Genomic DNA, 14,797 nt, shown 5'->3' with positions numbered 1-14,797 from the left:
GAGGTTGCGGTGAGCCGAGATCGTGCCATTGCACTCCAGCCTGGGTAACAAGAGCGAAACTCCTCCTCAAAAAAAAAAACAACAACAACAACAAAAAATTCTCTCTAAGTAAAGATGGTTGCACTCTCAGGACATCTGGACGTCCTGCAGGCTTGGTGTGAGATGTTTTGTCTGGCCATAAATATTCTGTAATTATAAGTGGTGGTCAGCTTGGGATGTGGCTATTTTCAGACCATAAGCATTAACCTTACAGGTGTCTTGTGAGTGCCTCGCTATTCACTTTAAGATGGAGTCACGCTAGTGACGTCTTATTAAACAAGAGGCCTGGTAAGCAGGGCTTTCTCGAACATAATCACTTCCTGAAGGCCCCACGACCAGACACCTTCACATTGGTAATTAGATTTCCACATTCTAATTTGGGGGGGCGGGGCACAAACATTCAGACCATAGCACAGTCCAACACTCTCAGCCACCTTACTCTGTTCCTCTCTTTCTCTGTCTTTAACAGCTTTGTTTATTTTCTGCTGGGTCCTAACCCTGTTTGATGCTCCTGCTTGGAACTTCTCACCTGCCCCCTGACTAGGGCTATTAGGAGCACAGAGCACTCTACCGTTATTCCTCTTTCACACTCAGTAGCATGTAACAAAATATCACATGTACACCATAAATATGTACAAATATTATGTATCAGTTAAAAAATTTGGGGCCAGGCATGGTGGCTCATGCCTGTAATCCCAGCACTTTGGGAGGCTGAGGTGGGTGGATCATAAAGTCAAGACCATCCTAGCCAACATGGTGAAACCTCATTTCTATTAAAAACACAAAAAAATTAGTTGGACATGGTAGCAGTCACCTGTAATCCCAGCTACTTGGGAGGCTGAGGCAGGAGAATCGCTTGAACCCAGGAGATGAAGGTTTCAGTGGGCTGTGATGTGCTATTGCACTCCAGCCTAGGCAACAGTGAGGCTCTGTCTCAAAAAGAAAAAGCTAAAAGAGAAGAATTATAATGTTCCTAACACAAAGAAAAGTGTTTTAGGTGATGGATATCCCAATTACCCTGATTTTATCATTCCACATTGTATACAGGCATCAAAATATTACATGTACCCCCAAATATGTACGACTATTATATATCAATAAAATGTTGAATAAACAAAAATATTAAAAATAACTATAATAGACATTTTGAGGACAACTGGAGAAAAGTGACTATTAGCATTTTATATGATATTAGAAAAGTATTTTTAGTTTTCTTAGGTAAGATAATGTTATTATAAGGCTTTATTCTTTTTTTTTTTTTTTTTTTTTGAGACGGAGTTTTGCTCTTGTTACCCAGGCTGGAGTGCAATGGCGCGATCTCGGCTCACTGCAACCTCTGCCTCCTGGGTTCAGGCAATTCTCCTACCTCAGCCTCCTGAGTAGCTGGGATTACAGGCACGCGCCACCATGCCCAGCTAATTTTTTTGTATTTTTATTAGAGACGGGGTTTCACCATGTTGACCAGGATGGTCTCGATCTCTTGACCTCGTGATCCACCCGCCTCGGCCTCCCAAAGTTCTGGGATTACAGGCTTGAGCCACCACGCCCGGCTATAAGGCTTTATTCTTAGGAAATACAAGCTGAAGTACTTAGGGATAAAGCATCTTACATCAACAACTTCTTTTCTTTCTTTCTTTCTTTTTTTTTTTTTTTTTTTTTTTTTGAGACGGAGTTTCCCTCTTATTACCCAGGCTGGAGTGCAATGGCGGGATCTCGGCTCACCGCAACCTCCGCCTCCTGGGTTCAGGCAATTCTCCTGCCTCAGCCTCCTGAGTAGCTGGGATTACAGGCATGTGCCACCATGCCCAGCTAATTTTTTGTATTTTTAGTAGAGACGGGGGTTTCACCATGTTGACCAGGATGGTCTCGATCTCTCGACCTCGTGATCCACCCGCCTCGGCCTCCCAAAGTTCTGGGATTACAGGCTTGAGCCACCACGCCCGGCTATAAGGCTTTATTCTTAGGAAATACAAGCTGAAGTACTTAGGGATAAAGCATCTTACATCAACAACTTCTTTTCTTTCTTTCTTTCTTTTTTTTTTTTGAGACGGAGTTTCCCTCTTATTACCCAGGCTGGAGTGCAATGGCGGGATCTCGGCTCACCGCAACCTCCGCCTCCTGGGTTCAGGCAATTCTCCTGCCTCAGCCTCCTGAGTAGCTGGGATTACAGGCATGTGCCACCATGCCCAGCTAATTTTTTGTATTTTTAGTAGAGACGGGGGTTTCACCATGTTGACCAGGATGGTCTCGATCTCTCGACCTCGTGATCCACCCACCTTGGCCTCCCAAAGTGCTGGGATTACAGGCTTGAGCCACTGCGCCCGGCCAACAACTTATTTTCAAGTGGCTCAGCCAAAACTCTGTGTGTGTGGTGGGTGGGCAGGGGTCGGGGGAGATAGAGACAGAGAGGAGAGAAGGAGAGAGAGGACACAAAAATGGCAAAATGTTAGCAATCGTTGCATCTAGCTAAGTATATTTTGGTGTTCATTGTATATATTCCTTCATCTTTTTTGTATATTTGAAATGTTTTTTTCTTTTTTAAATTTAATTTTATATTTTTCATGATTTGTCTTTGGAAGTAAAAAACAATATTTGGAATTTTTTTTAAAGTTAGGGGAAATTTTATCCACAATGAATTGGCAAATTCTAAAGTAAAGTAAAAAAAAAAAAAAAAAAAAAAACTTAAGACAGGGTCTTACTCTCTCAAGAACCCACACTGGAGTGCAGTGGTGCCATTATGGTTCACTGCAGCGTTGACCTCTTGGACTCAAGCGATCCTCTCACCTCAGCATCACTCCAGGCTGGTCTTGAACTCCCGACCTCAGGTGATCCACCCGCCTTGGCCTCCAAAGTGCTTGGATTACAGGCGTTAGCCACCACACCTGGCCAGCATCACTCTTAAGCAGCTGGAACCACAGGCATGCACCACCATGTCCAGCTAATTTTTTACCTTTTTTTTAGTAGAGATAGGATCTCACTATGTTGCTCAGACTGGTCTTGAACTCCTGGGCTCAAACAATCAACCCACCTCAGCCTCCCAAAGTGCTAGAAATACAGGTGTGAGTCACTGCGCCTGGCCAAATTTTAAACTTATGGATCTTCTGACAGTTGGATGCTAACCTCCCCACTCCTTCACAGACTAACACAGTGCTAAAATTATGTTACAAATTCTCTAGACCAGATAATTGCAAACTGGCAACCTACAGATCCTATTTGGCCAGCATTAACATTTTCCTTGGCACAAATAGAGTGTTGTTTTAAATTAAGTTAGTTGTTAACATTTAAAATTCAGAGTATTTTTATTTTGATATGTAGTAAAATATTTTGCATTATGATGTATTATACAGCAAAATATTTTGCATTATGATGACATGTAAAATACTACTTTATAATAGCAAACATGTAAAGATCAATTCTTATGAGACAAGCACTGTTCTAAGAGTTTCATGTATATTTAGCTCATTTACTCCTCACAACAGCACTATGGGATAAGTACTATTATTATCCTCTCTCTACAGATGGAGAAACTGATGAGCAAAGAGGTGAAGTAGCATTCCCAAAGTCTCAAATCCACTGACTTGTAGTGCCAGGGTTGAAACCTGTCCAGTCTGCCTTCCAACCACTAAACCATATCACCACTCACAAAATTCCTCATCCTTACTGTTTCTGGAAAAACTAGGTCTGGCAACACATTCCCATATGGCATCAATCTAGCTGAGAAATTTCATTTCCCTGAAGGCAGGGCATTTTCTCTTTCACTTGCCAGACTTTCCACTCAGTCGACCTCTGGGACCTTTGGGGTTGTGACCTCTGCTCTAGCCACAGCACAGCTGAATATGCCAAGGGGAATGGCATATTACAGATATTTCACAGATGCCTATACACTGCCCCAGACCAAGAGAGATACCAGGCTGACCTCTAAGTGGACAGGAAGCCCCAGTAGAAGAGAAGATTAGAAGGTAACCTATGCCAGACTGTGGGTAGAAGAGTGTTTAGAATGCCAGGATAATTTTCAGCAGACAATGGAGAAAAGTTACAGGAAGCAGAAGTTACACATCCCATGGTTCGTAATATGCCCCATCAGAGGGCAGTGGGGGTCAGTGAAAATAGCATGGGCCAGCATGGCCTGGATTGCAAAGCTGATTCCATCGCTTAGCAGCTGTGTGACCTTGGACAAGTTACTTACCTTCTTTGAGCTTCTGTTTCCTTGTCTCAAAAATGGGGAAAAAGACACCTCCAGGATGGTGGAAGGAATTAAATGAGACAGTGTGTGAAGTCTCTTTAGCCCCTGTTAATATAGATAACTTAACTGCTTTTCTTACTAATCATTTATATTCGTATTTTCCCCTAGAGCTAAGAAGCAAGAAGAAATTGGGGCGCCATGGTAAGCACCAGGAGCTTATTAGAGCTTCACATTGAGAGGTCCAGGTCTTTTTTCATTTAGCCTGTTGCCCAAGCAGCTAGCAGACTTGCTTTTATGGTTTGTGTAATATTTATCAGCTTTTTTTCCAAACCAGAGATGCTGAACAGAACCTGGAAGAAACTGACGCAGAGTAAGGGGAAAACAGAGTTGAGAAGGATTTTTGAGCAAAGAGTTTTAGTGAAAATTTAAATAAAATAGTCAAAAAGCCAGCAATAGTCTAAATGGTTAACAGTTCCTTCATTCAGCAAGCACTGAGTACTCACAAAGGTCCAGGCCCCATGCCAGATGCTTGGGACTTCAATGCCTGCAACTAGACATGGCTGCTGTCCTCCCAGCCCGCCTTCTGGTGGTAGCTGATTAAATGATAGCATACCCATATTCGAAAATGTTACACTGCCATTATAAAGAAAGTTTGCAAAGAATAACTAATAAAACAATCTAGTCTCAAAAAGTAGGATGAGAAGTTGTATTCAGTGTTATCTGTATGATATATATCACCTGTAATCCACAACTCAAAAATAACCATTGTTAACAATGTAGTCCACTATATTCAGTTCTTTTTTTCCTATTCTAAACACATCTACTCCAAATATACAATAAACTATTGGAAAATTGTAAAAAGTAATTATAGTTGTTATTTCTGGATTGCGGGATTGTGATTTTCTACACATTTCAAGGTTTCTATAAAAAGCAGGTATAAACAGGAAATATGTCTATTAAAACACAGTCACAGACATGCATAGAGCTTCTTCTCAGTATCCATTTGTTTTCTTTCCCCTGTCCTTGGTGTCTCCAGGGGAAAGCATGCAGGCCCTCACCAGGGCAGCACAGGCATTGCGAGGGGTGCTTCAACCGCCACTGCTACATTCCTGTGGAACCCAACATCTCCTGCCTGGTAATAAGCTGCCACCTGCTCTGTGGTGCCACCTTCCACATGTGCAAAGAGGCAGAGCACCAGCTCCTCTGCCCATTAGAGCAGGTTCCCTGCCTCAACTCCAAATATGGCTGCCCCCTGTCCATGTCCCGCCACAAGCTGGCCAAGCACCTGCAGGTGTGCCCCGCCAGTGTGGTCTGCTGCTCCATGGAGTGGAATCGCTGGCCAAATGTGGACTCTGAAACCACCCTTCATGAGAACATCATGAAAGAAAACCCCAATGAGGAGTGTTTGGACACAGCCCTGGCCCTGCAGGACCAGAAGGTCCTCTTCAGATCCTTGAAAATGGTGGAACTTTTCCCAGAAACTAGAGAGGCCACTGAGAAGGAGCCAACTCTGAATGGTGAAACCAGTGTGGAGGACATGGGAGGAGCAGTGGGTGGACTGGATGTCGGTTTGGTACCACATGATTTGTCAGCAACTAATGAGGAGATGGCAGAGCTAAGTCAAGAAGAACGGGAGATGCTAGCCAAAACCAAAGAAGGGATGGACCTGGACAAGTTTGGCCAGTGGGAAAATATTTTCAGTAAAGAGCACGCAGCTTCTGCTTTAACAAATTCACCAGTGCGCTGTGAGAGCAAGAACAAGAATGGCCCAGAGAAAGAACAGATTTCCAGTGACGATAGCATGGTAGAAGGAGAGGGTGTTCCCAAAAAGAAAGAACCACAGGAGAATCAGAAACAGCAGGACATTCATAAAACCGTGGAAACCACAGGGCTTGCTCCTTGGCAGGATGGTGTTCTGGAAAGACTGAAAACAGCTGTGGATGCAAAGGACTATAACATGTATCTAGTGCACAATGGGCGGATGCTGATTCACTTCGGTCAGATGCCTGCTTGTACACCTAAGGAGAGAGACTTTGTTTATGGCAAGCTTGAGGCTCAGGAAGTTAAGACTGTGTACACCTTCAAAGTTCCTGTGAGCTACTGTGGAAAGCGAGCTCGACTTGGAGATGCCATGTTGAGCTGTAAGCCCAGTGAACACAAGGCAGTGGATACTTCAGATCTGGGGATCACTGTGGAGGATCTGCCCAAATCAGATCTCATCAAGACCACCCTCCAGTGTGCTTTGGAAAGAGAACTCAAAGGCCATGTCATCTCTGAATCCAGAAGCATTGACGGACTGTTCATGGATTTTGCCACACAAACATACAACTTTGAGCCAGAACAGTTTTCCTCTGGGACAGTGCTGGCTGACCTAGCCCCTGCCACCCCAGGGGGACTCCACGTGGAGCTCCACAGCGAGTGTGTGACCAGGAGACACAACAAAAGCAGCTCTGCCTTCACTTTCACTTGCAACAAATTCTTCAGGAGGGATGAGTTCCCCCTGCACTTCAAGAATGTCCACACAGACATTCAGTCGTGTCTCAATGGCTGGTTCCAGCATCGATGCCCCCTTGCCTACTTGGGATGTACATTTGTTCAAAACCATTTCCGTCCCCCAGGGCAAAAGGCAAAAGTAATCTACAGTCAGGAGCTCAAGACCTTTGCCATTAAGCCAGAGGTTGCTCCAGAGCTGAGTGAGGGAAGGAAGAACAACCATCTTTTGGGCCATGGAGGAAAAAGCCAGAATTCTCTAACCAGCCTGCCCCTGGAGATTTTGCAGTACATTGCTGGGTTCTTGGACAGCGTCAGCCTAGCCCAGCTCTCCCAGGTGTCTGTGCTGATGAGGAATATCTGTGCCACTTTGTTACAAGAGAGAGGGATGGTCCTCTTGCAATGGAAGAAGAAGAGGTATTCCCATGGAGGATTCTCCTGGAGAGTCCACAGAGAGGTGAGTAAACACTCATTTATGTAGTAATTGGTTCATTCAACAATTTTTTGTTTCATTTTTTAGAGACAGATTGTCTCTCTGTTGCCAGGCAAAAGTGCAGTGGCTCAGTCGTAGCTTACCACAGCCTCAAACTTCTGGGCTCAAGTGATCCTCTTGCCTCAGTCTTCCAAGTAGCTGGGATTACAGATGTGCATCACCACATCCAACTAATATTTATTTATTTATTTATTTATTTATTTATAGTTTTGAGGATGAAGTCTCGCTCTGTCACCCAGGCTGGAATGCAGCGGCGCTATCTCAGCTCACTGCTACCTCAACCTCCTGGGTACAAGCAATTCTCTCACTTCAGACTCCTGAGTAGCTGGGATTACAGGGGCATGCCACCACAACCAGCTAATTTTTTGTATATTTAGTAGAGATGGGATCTCACCATGTTGGCCGGGCTGGTCTCGAATTCCTGACCTCAGGTGATCCTCTCGCCTTGGCCTCCCAAAGTGCTGGGATTACAGGTGTGAGCCACCATGCCCAGCCACATCTGACTAATTTTTAAATTGAGATGGGGTCTCACTGTATTGTGCAGGCTGGTTTTGAACTACTCAACTCCTGACCTCAAGTGATCTTCCCATTTTGGCCTCCCAAAGTGCTGAAATTACATGTGTGAGCCACTGCACCAGGCCTTAACAAATATTTTTCATGAGTTGTTTGTTTGTTTGTTTGTTTGTTTGTTTTGAGACGGAGTTTCACTCTTGTTTCCCAGGCTGGAGTGCAATGGCACCATCTCAGCTCACTGCAACCTCCACCTCCTGGGTTCAAGTGATTCTCCTGCCTCAGCTTCCCGAGTAACTGGGATTACAGGCATGCGCCACCATGCCAGGCTAATCCTGTATTTTTTTTTTTTTTTTTTTTTTTTTTTGAGACGGAGTTTCGCTCTTGTTACCCAGGCTGGAGTGCAATGGCGCGATCTCGGCTCACCGCAACCTCCGCCTCCTAGGTTCAGGCAATTCTCCTGTCTCAGCCTCCTGAGTAGCTCGGATTACAGGCATGTGCCACCATGCCCAGCTACTTTTTTGTATTTTTAATAGAGACGGGGTTTCACCATGTTGACCAGGATGGTCTCGATCTCTTGACCTCGTGATTCACCCACCTCGGCCTCCCAAAGTGCTGGGATTACAGGCTTGAGCCACCGCGCCCGGCTAATCCTGTATTTTTAGTAGAGACAAGGTTTCTCTACGTTGGTCAGGCTGGTCTCAAAGTCCTGACCTCAGGTGATCCTCCTGCCTCGGCCTCCCAAAGTGCTGGAATTACACTCATGAGCCACTGGGCCCGGCCTTAAGGAGCTTTTTATGTGCCAAGCACAGTACTAGGCACTGGGACAATTGCTGAGAATAAGACTGACTCGAGGTCAATCTAGTAGAAAAGACAGACTGATAAACATGTAAATAGCAATGCAGAGGATAGAGCCTGTTCATCTGTATATGCGTGCTGAACATTTTCTGTTTGCTCACAAGATCCATTCTCCATTCTTCTCCACCCTGTCTGTCCCCGGGGAGGCTGACCTGTACAGATTGCCTCAGCTGGCTCCCTTGCCTTCCAGCTTCCAGTGGGGCTAACCTAAATGGAGTGTGTCAGCAGGAAATGGGAGGGAGGGAAGAATGAGGTTGAAGTATCTATTCTCCTGGCTTCCCCCCTGCATGCTTTCTCTCCTTCATGACACTTTGAACAGGCACTGTCCCTCCACCGAAGGTGGCTTTATCAGGTGGGTCTCTATACAAAATTACTCACTCTGAGATCCAACAACCTCCCTTCTTCTCCTTCAGGACCAGGGCATAACTCTCTAGGTTGCTACTCACCCTGGGTACTGCACTGTATCTTGTGGCTTTCCTATACCCTGCTCTTGTGTCTGTAAATCATTCCTTTTAAAAAAAAATCCTCCAGATTTCCCAGTCTGAGTGTGCCACCTTTTCCCTGCTCTGAGTTTGACTGATACAGGAGGCCAACAAATCTCCTCAATCCCACATCAACTAATTTTTTAAAACAGTTTTGCCTTTGATAAAGGCATTTCGATATTCTAAATGAATTGGCCCACTGATTTCCCGTGATTCAAATGCTCAATTTAATTGTTCAAAAAACACTCTGTTGTATAAATCAAAGAATCTTTCCCTTCAGAAATACTTTGTTCCTTTTCCCCAATGGGTTATGTTTGTTTAACTGTATATAACTTCTACTACCAGCTTGTACCATGCTGAAGTGAGGCTCCTAATTCATCACATTCCAGTGCTTGTAGCATCCTTTCTCATGCTAAGCATGTTGGTAATATGAACCATGAATTTATGATGCCCATCTAGGCCAATAATTCCATAATCTCACTGTTGAATTTCTTCCTAATATGTGGAGTTTGTGAGTTGGCATTGGGGAGTTATAGTTGTTTACATCTATTTTTATTTATTATGTCTAAAACATTTGGTATGTTTTCCATTATTTATTCCTGAGCAGTCTTCCTCAAAAAGTAATTACAAGACTCTCCCTCTTGTATACATGCCTGTATTAAGTGTTAAATAAACATCGATTGCCAACCAAGCACATATTAGGAAGAAACATGATTGCAGACTGACACACTGCCTTCACGAATAGTATTGTCTAAAACCACCTAAAATCAGGTGTAAATAATTTAATTTGGAGACTAGAAATCACATTAATTTTTGGCTCCAGTTTGTCTCCAATTCAATGATGGTTGACCACTCTCAGATATTCTTTGGGACAAGCTAATTTCCTTGCAGAAAGAAATAAAGAAAATTAGTTGGGGCTAAAGTATACTCACATCAGAATGGGTTTTGTTTTTGTTTTTGTTGTTTTATAGTTTTGTTATTGTTTTTGTTTTTTAGATTGAGTGTCACTCTGTCTCCCAGGCTGGAGTGCAGTGGCTCGATTTCAGCTGACTGTAACCTTCGCCTCCTGACTTCCAGCAATTCTCCTGCCACAGCCTCCCAAGTAGCTGGGATTACAGGCACCTGCCACCATGCCTAGCTAATTTTTTGTATTTTTAGTAGAGATGGGGTTTCACCATGTTGGCCAGGCTGGTCTTGAACTCCTGACCTCAAGATCTGCCCACCTTGGCCTCCCAAATGCTGGGATTACAGGCATGAGCCACCGTGCCCCTCCTAGAATGGATTTTTAATGTAAAAAGGAAATAGTCTAAGAGCTCAAAAAAAACCCACTTTTCTTACATAGGAACAATGACAAGAAACTGTAGGTGAAGTAGTCAGATTGAAAGAGTATTAGGTTATGCCTACTCACATAGCCAGACTTGAAAAACTTTGCCATCACATCCCAGGTGGAAAGACCAGAGGATATTTTAGAAATTATAGAAGTCTCCTATGGGGCTCCCATTCTAGTGAGATTCTTATGAGTTAGGATACTTTAATTTCAAGCAATAGAAAATCAACCTAAAGTAGCATAAACAATAAAGGGAATTTACTGGCCTATGTAACTAAAAGTTCAAAGGTAACGACTTCAGGTAAGGCTTGATCTAACAGCTCAAAAACTGCCCCCAAATGACATTTTTTTCTTTCTGTTTCTTACCTCTACTTCCTCTGTAATGGCTACATTGTAAGATAGTTCTCCTTCGGTGGGTCCTGTTGATTGCTGGTAGCTCCTAGGACTTCAGCTTCACAGTTCAAGTACAGAAGGAAAAAGAGAACCTGCTTTCTGATATCTTCGACAAAAGTTCTGAAATAAGAGTTGCATTGGTACTAACTGTCCTGATTTGAACTGTGCATCTACTCTAAAATTAATCACTTGCTGGTAGAAGAGCAAGGGAGAGTGTGTGGTCAATATGCTGCTTGGTGTTCACCATTCTCGCAACTACAGGGCTGATTGGGAAGATTATCAGTTGGAAAGGGGAACTAGGAATTGAATGCTGGAGAAGGAGCTACCAAATGTCTGCAGCAGCCACTAAACACTCTGGAGTCTAAGAATAGGAAGAACAGAAGGGTATTTCCTAATAGGGCCCACATAAAGCCAGCTGAAGGGTAATGCCCCTATATTCACCTTTGAACTTCTATCTTTCTCAACAGATCTGGCAGTTCAGCAGCCTTTTCTCCAAAATCAAGAGCTGGGAGTTTAATGAAGTCACCTCCATGTCTGAGCACCTGAAGTCTTGTCCTTTCAACATTGTAGAGCACAAAACTGACCCGATTCTTTTGACCAGCATGTGTGAGCCACGTGAGCAGGCCCGGGAGAGCTTAGTCTCCACCTTCAGAGTCAGACCACGAGGAAGATACGTCTCCTAAAAATTCAGATGTCACCCAATGCACCATTCTTGGATTTCGTCTCAGAGTTCCTGAAGTAGGACAGAGTGTGGTTTTGAGGACTCCCTTCTGTAAACTGCCTATTTGCTTATGAGGGTGTATTGGAACATGCAATGTCCTTCAAAACCTCAACACAAGGCCTAAGAATTCCCTAAGACATGGCCTGTACCATAGTGCCATACTGATGATTTGTTTCCTTTCCTTTTCTTTTTTCTTTCTTTCTAAAATAGATTGGTCTGAGAAGAAAGTAAGTAATTTGAGGCCATTTGGAAGATGGACCCAATTTCTTAAGAGATGAGAGAGCCACAAAATTCCATAACCAGTACAGGCCTGTGCTTTTACATGAACTTTTTTGCTTACAAAGCACTTTCAAATTTGTGGGACAGTAAATGCAGGATGGAACTAAGGTGCAGAGCGTTACTCCCCAGAGAACACAGGGTGAAGGGAACACAGCTTGAAGGCTCTGGAGCTGTGTCTATTTTGACAATCAAGTCCGGGGCTCGTTTTAGTCATCCTACTGCCTCCAAGCCAGAGAGGCACAGCCTGACATAAGAGAGCCCCTGGCTGAGCATGGCAGCCTCAAAGCCACCCGGCCAAAACTTGAGAGGCAGAAATGAGGTCACAGAGTCTGTTGTTAGAATCTTGGCAACATACAGCAGGAAAGCCTTGAGAAATGGGGAGTACAAAGGAGACATCACATTTATGGAGAACCTTAGGACAAAAAGCCACAAGCCTACTTTGTAACATCTGAATGATGACTTAGGAGTCAATATTTTTTTTCTTCTGAAAATTACGTTCTAAGTCTGAGTTAGGCAGAACATAGGCATGGCTCTGGGGCATCCTGTCCTATCTGAAATGACCTCAATACACTAACGCCAACCTCAGCATCATGCCAGAATGCACAGGGAGACCATGCCTTTGGCAAAGTCCAGCCAAGGCCCACTGTAGTTCCTATGGCACCAGTCACCAGCTCCTAGACCACACTTGGGTACCTACTGGGGTCTTGGAGAGAAAGACATGTGAACATAATGGCTCCCTGAAATTACTCCCACCCGTCCATATTGTTGGCCATGCATTCAGTCTGACAAAAATGGATGATACTGCTGTTTTTGGTATCAAACAGTGAATATTCATAAGAACAAAAGTAAAAGATAAAAAGACACAATAGAAACTGGCATCCCCCAAAGCAGGGCTTCTTAGCCTGAGAACTATTGACATTTTGAACTGGATAATTATTTGTTTTAAGGGACTGTTCTATACACTACAGGACACTTGCCAGCATCCTTGAACTATCCATGAAATGCCAGTAGCACCCACACAGAGGCGACAACCAAAAATGTCACCACACATTGCTGAATGTCGGGGAGCAAAATGGCTCCTGGTTGAAAATCCCTAAAGGATCTCATACTAGTGACAATAAGTTAGGATATGCTTATTTTTTAGAACAGCAAAATCTTATCTCCCTTAGCTATCCACAGTAGTTATGATTTCATGCAGCTCTTTATGAAAGTGAAATATTTATTTTAGATGCGTAGTGATTTTAAGTTGGGAACCAGATGGAGATGATGATTTGTTTGGTATGGCTTCATGTCCTTCAGCCACATGCAAGAATGTATCCTTTCAGCTCTCTTTGGTTATGCCTGAAGCTTGGAAAGTTGAGTCATTGGCCCTGTGTTTATATCCCTCTCACTGTAATTGGTGTCATTTTCCCAGCAGACCTAGCAATTTCTCAAGCAAGTGAGAAATAGGAAAGGAAAAGAACAGGCATTGTAGGGAAGCAGAGAATAAAGAATTCCGCCAATAAACGGAGGAGTCTAGTAAATCTGGGTGCTTGTTATTGCATGGGTTCTCTCTAAACATGGTTCAGAGCTGGTGTAGATGAAGTAGCTAACACCTCTGAAAAGAGTCGAGAAGGCAGTAAAGCCAGTCTCAGACCAGAAACATGCTCATCTTTTCATTGTAATGTGCCACTTGGTACTATTTGGTCATGTCACTCTATTTTTCCTAATCCCATCCTTTGGTTTATATTTCTTATTTGTATATAAGGCACCATTTTCTAACAATATGATGAGGGTATGACCTAAGGTTTTATTCCATGAAGATAAGTAACTGGAAACAACCTAACACTGCAGTGGGAAGGAAGGAAGAGAGTTGTCCAGGTGGCAGTTCCGATGAAAAAGCCTCCAAAATCCACTCTGGGTTTGTGATTTTAATAGAAGAAGAAAGGGAAACTACGGAACAGTGGAGATGAAAATCAGGGGCTATGGATGAACGGAAGAGAAACAAGGTACTACATACAGAAAGGAAGAGGGCAGAGGCCTTTCCCTTCCCAAATCAGGTGGGTGGGGGCAGCCTCGGTTCAGGAGAGTGGCACTGCCCACAACTGCTTTGTAAGTTGCACACTTCCAACCATACTCTCCCCCTCCAGTTGCTGCCTTCAGAGCTGTATTGAAGCACGAGCTTCAATAAGATAAGGACACTTCATAGTGAGAGGGCAGTGGCACCAAAGCCTTTCAGGTGACTATGGATTAGAGAGAAATGATTTGTGAGAGGAAGCTGGAATGAACAGCATGAACCATGAGTGTTATCTGATAGACAAGACAGCTAGATGTGGCTACAGATTTAGAAGCAGCTTAGGGGAGTGAAGAGGGACTGTGTACACAGGGAGGGGTGATGTCTACGGGCAAAGCCCTTGGTGGGTATCACTGCCAAGAAAGGCAGTCCACAGTAGAGATTAGCGGAATATGGAGACTGAGGTCTGTAGCACTGGGCCAGAGAGGACCGTGCTGCCTTAATAGCGTAAGGGTCTGGAAAAGAAGTTTCTGTTTTACAACGAAAGGAAAAGTGAAAAGCAAGATGGAACTTGAAAACGTGCCATGAAAATCACTATAAAAGTCTGATTTATGTGTGATGTCAAATTAAACTGAAATGAAGAATGAGATTGAGTATATCTGTGGTGATTGACCTCTGTATACTAGAAATCCCAATGTCTCTAGAAGAGGAAATAAAAGCTGCTTTGCACTCTGAAAGGCTAACTGGGTGACTCTTGTGAGTAAAGTCTAGAGATAGATGTGTGATTCACAGGCATAGAAGTTGTCATTGAAACCAAGTGTGTATCATGAAGAAAGAACAGAGCACAAGCCTGAGATGCAGTGCCAAGCTTGTCCAACCTGCCGTATTGTGTTATTGTCCTGTTTTGTTTTGTTTTAGCCTTTTAGCAGCCTGAAGCCATGGTTTTCAGTTTCTGTCTCTAGAAAAAGAGGGTTAAGTGGAAAAAAGGGATGAGGAAGGGGCTTTACTGACCCAACCAAAAACAGAAAC

At 43.7% G+C, this 14,797-nt stretch overlaps 1 protein-coding gene across 4 annotated transcripts in view; it reads left to right on the top strand.

The window, feature by feature from the left end:
- FBXO40 (F-box protein 40) overlaps positions 1 to 14,505 on the top strand; it is a 33,896-nt gene extending 19,391 nt beyond the window's left edge. For all 4 annotated transcript variants that reach the window (XM_003941636.4, XM_074404278.1, XM_039477682.2 and 1 more), the window contains 3 exons: positions 4,391 to 4,423; positions 5,259 to 7,169; positions 11,243 to 14,505. In XM_003941636.4, the coding sequence (XP_003941685.2) occupies positions 4,421 to 4,423; positions 5,259 to 7,169; positions 11,243 to 11,458 (2,130 nt within the window). In that variant the 5' untranslated portion in view covers positions 4,391 to 4,420 and the 3' untranslated portion in view covers positions 11,459 to 14,505. The remainder of the gene's footprint in view (positions 1 to 4,390; positions 4,424 to 5,258; positions 7,170 to 11,242) is intronic.
- The last annotated feature ends 292 nt before the right edge of the window (positions 14,506 to 14,797 follow it).

This window comes from Saimiri boliviensis, chromosome 8 (genome assembly GCF_048565385.1).
Source record: "Saimiri boliviensis isolate mSaiBol1 chromosome 8, mSaiBol1.pri, whole genome shotgun sequence".
In the NCBI taxonomy this organism is placed as follows: domain Eukaryota; kingdom Metazoa; phylum Chordata; class Mammalia; order Primates; family Cebidae; genus Saimiri; species Saimiri boliviensis.
This window is presented reverse-complemented; position numbering and strand designations above follow the sequence as displayed.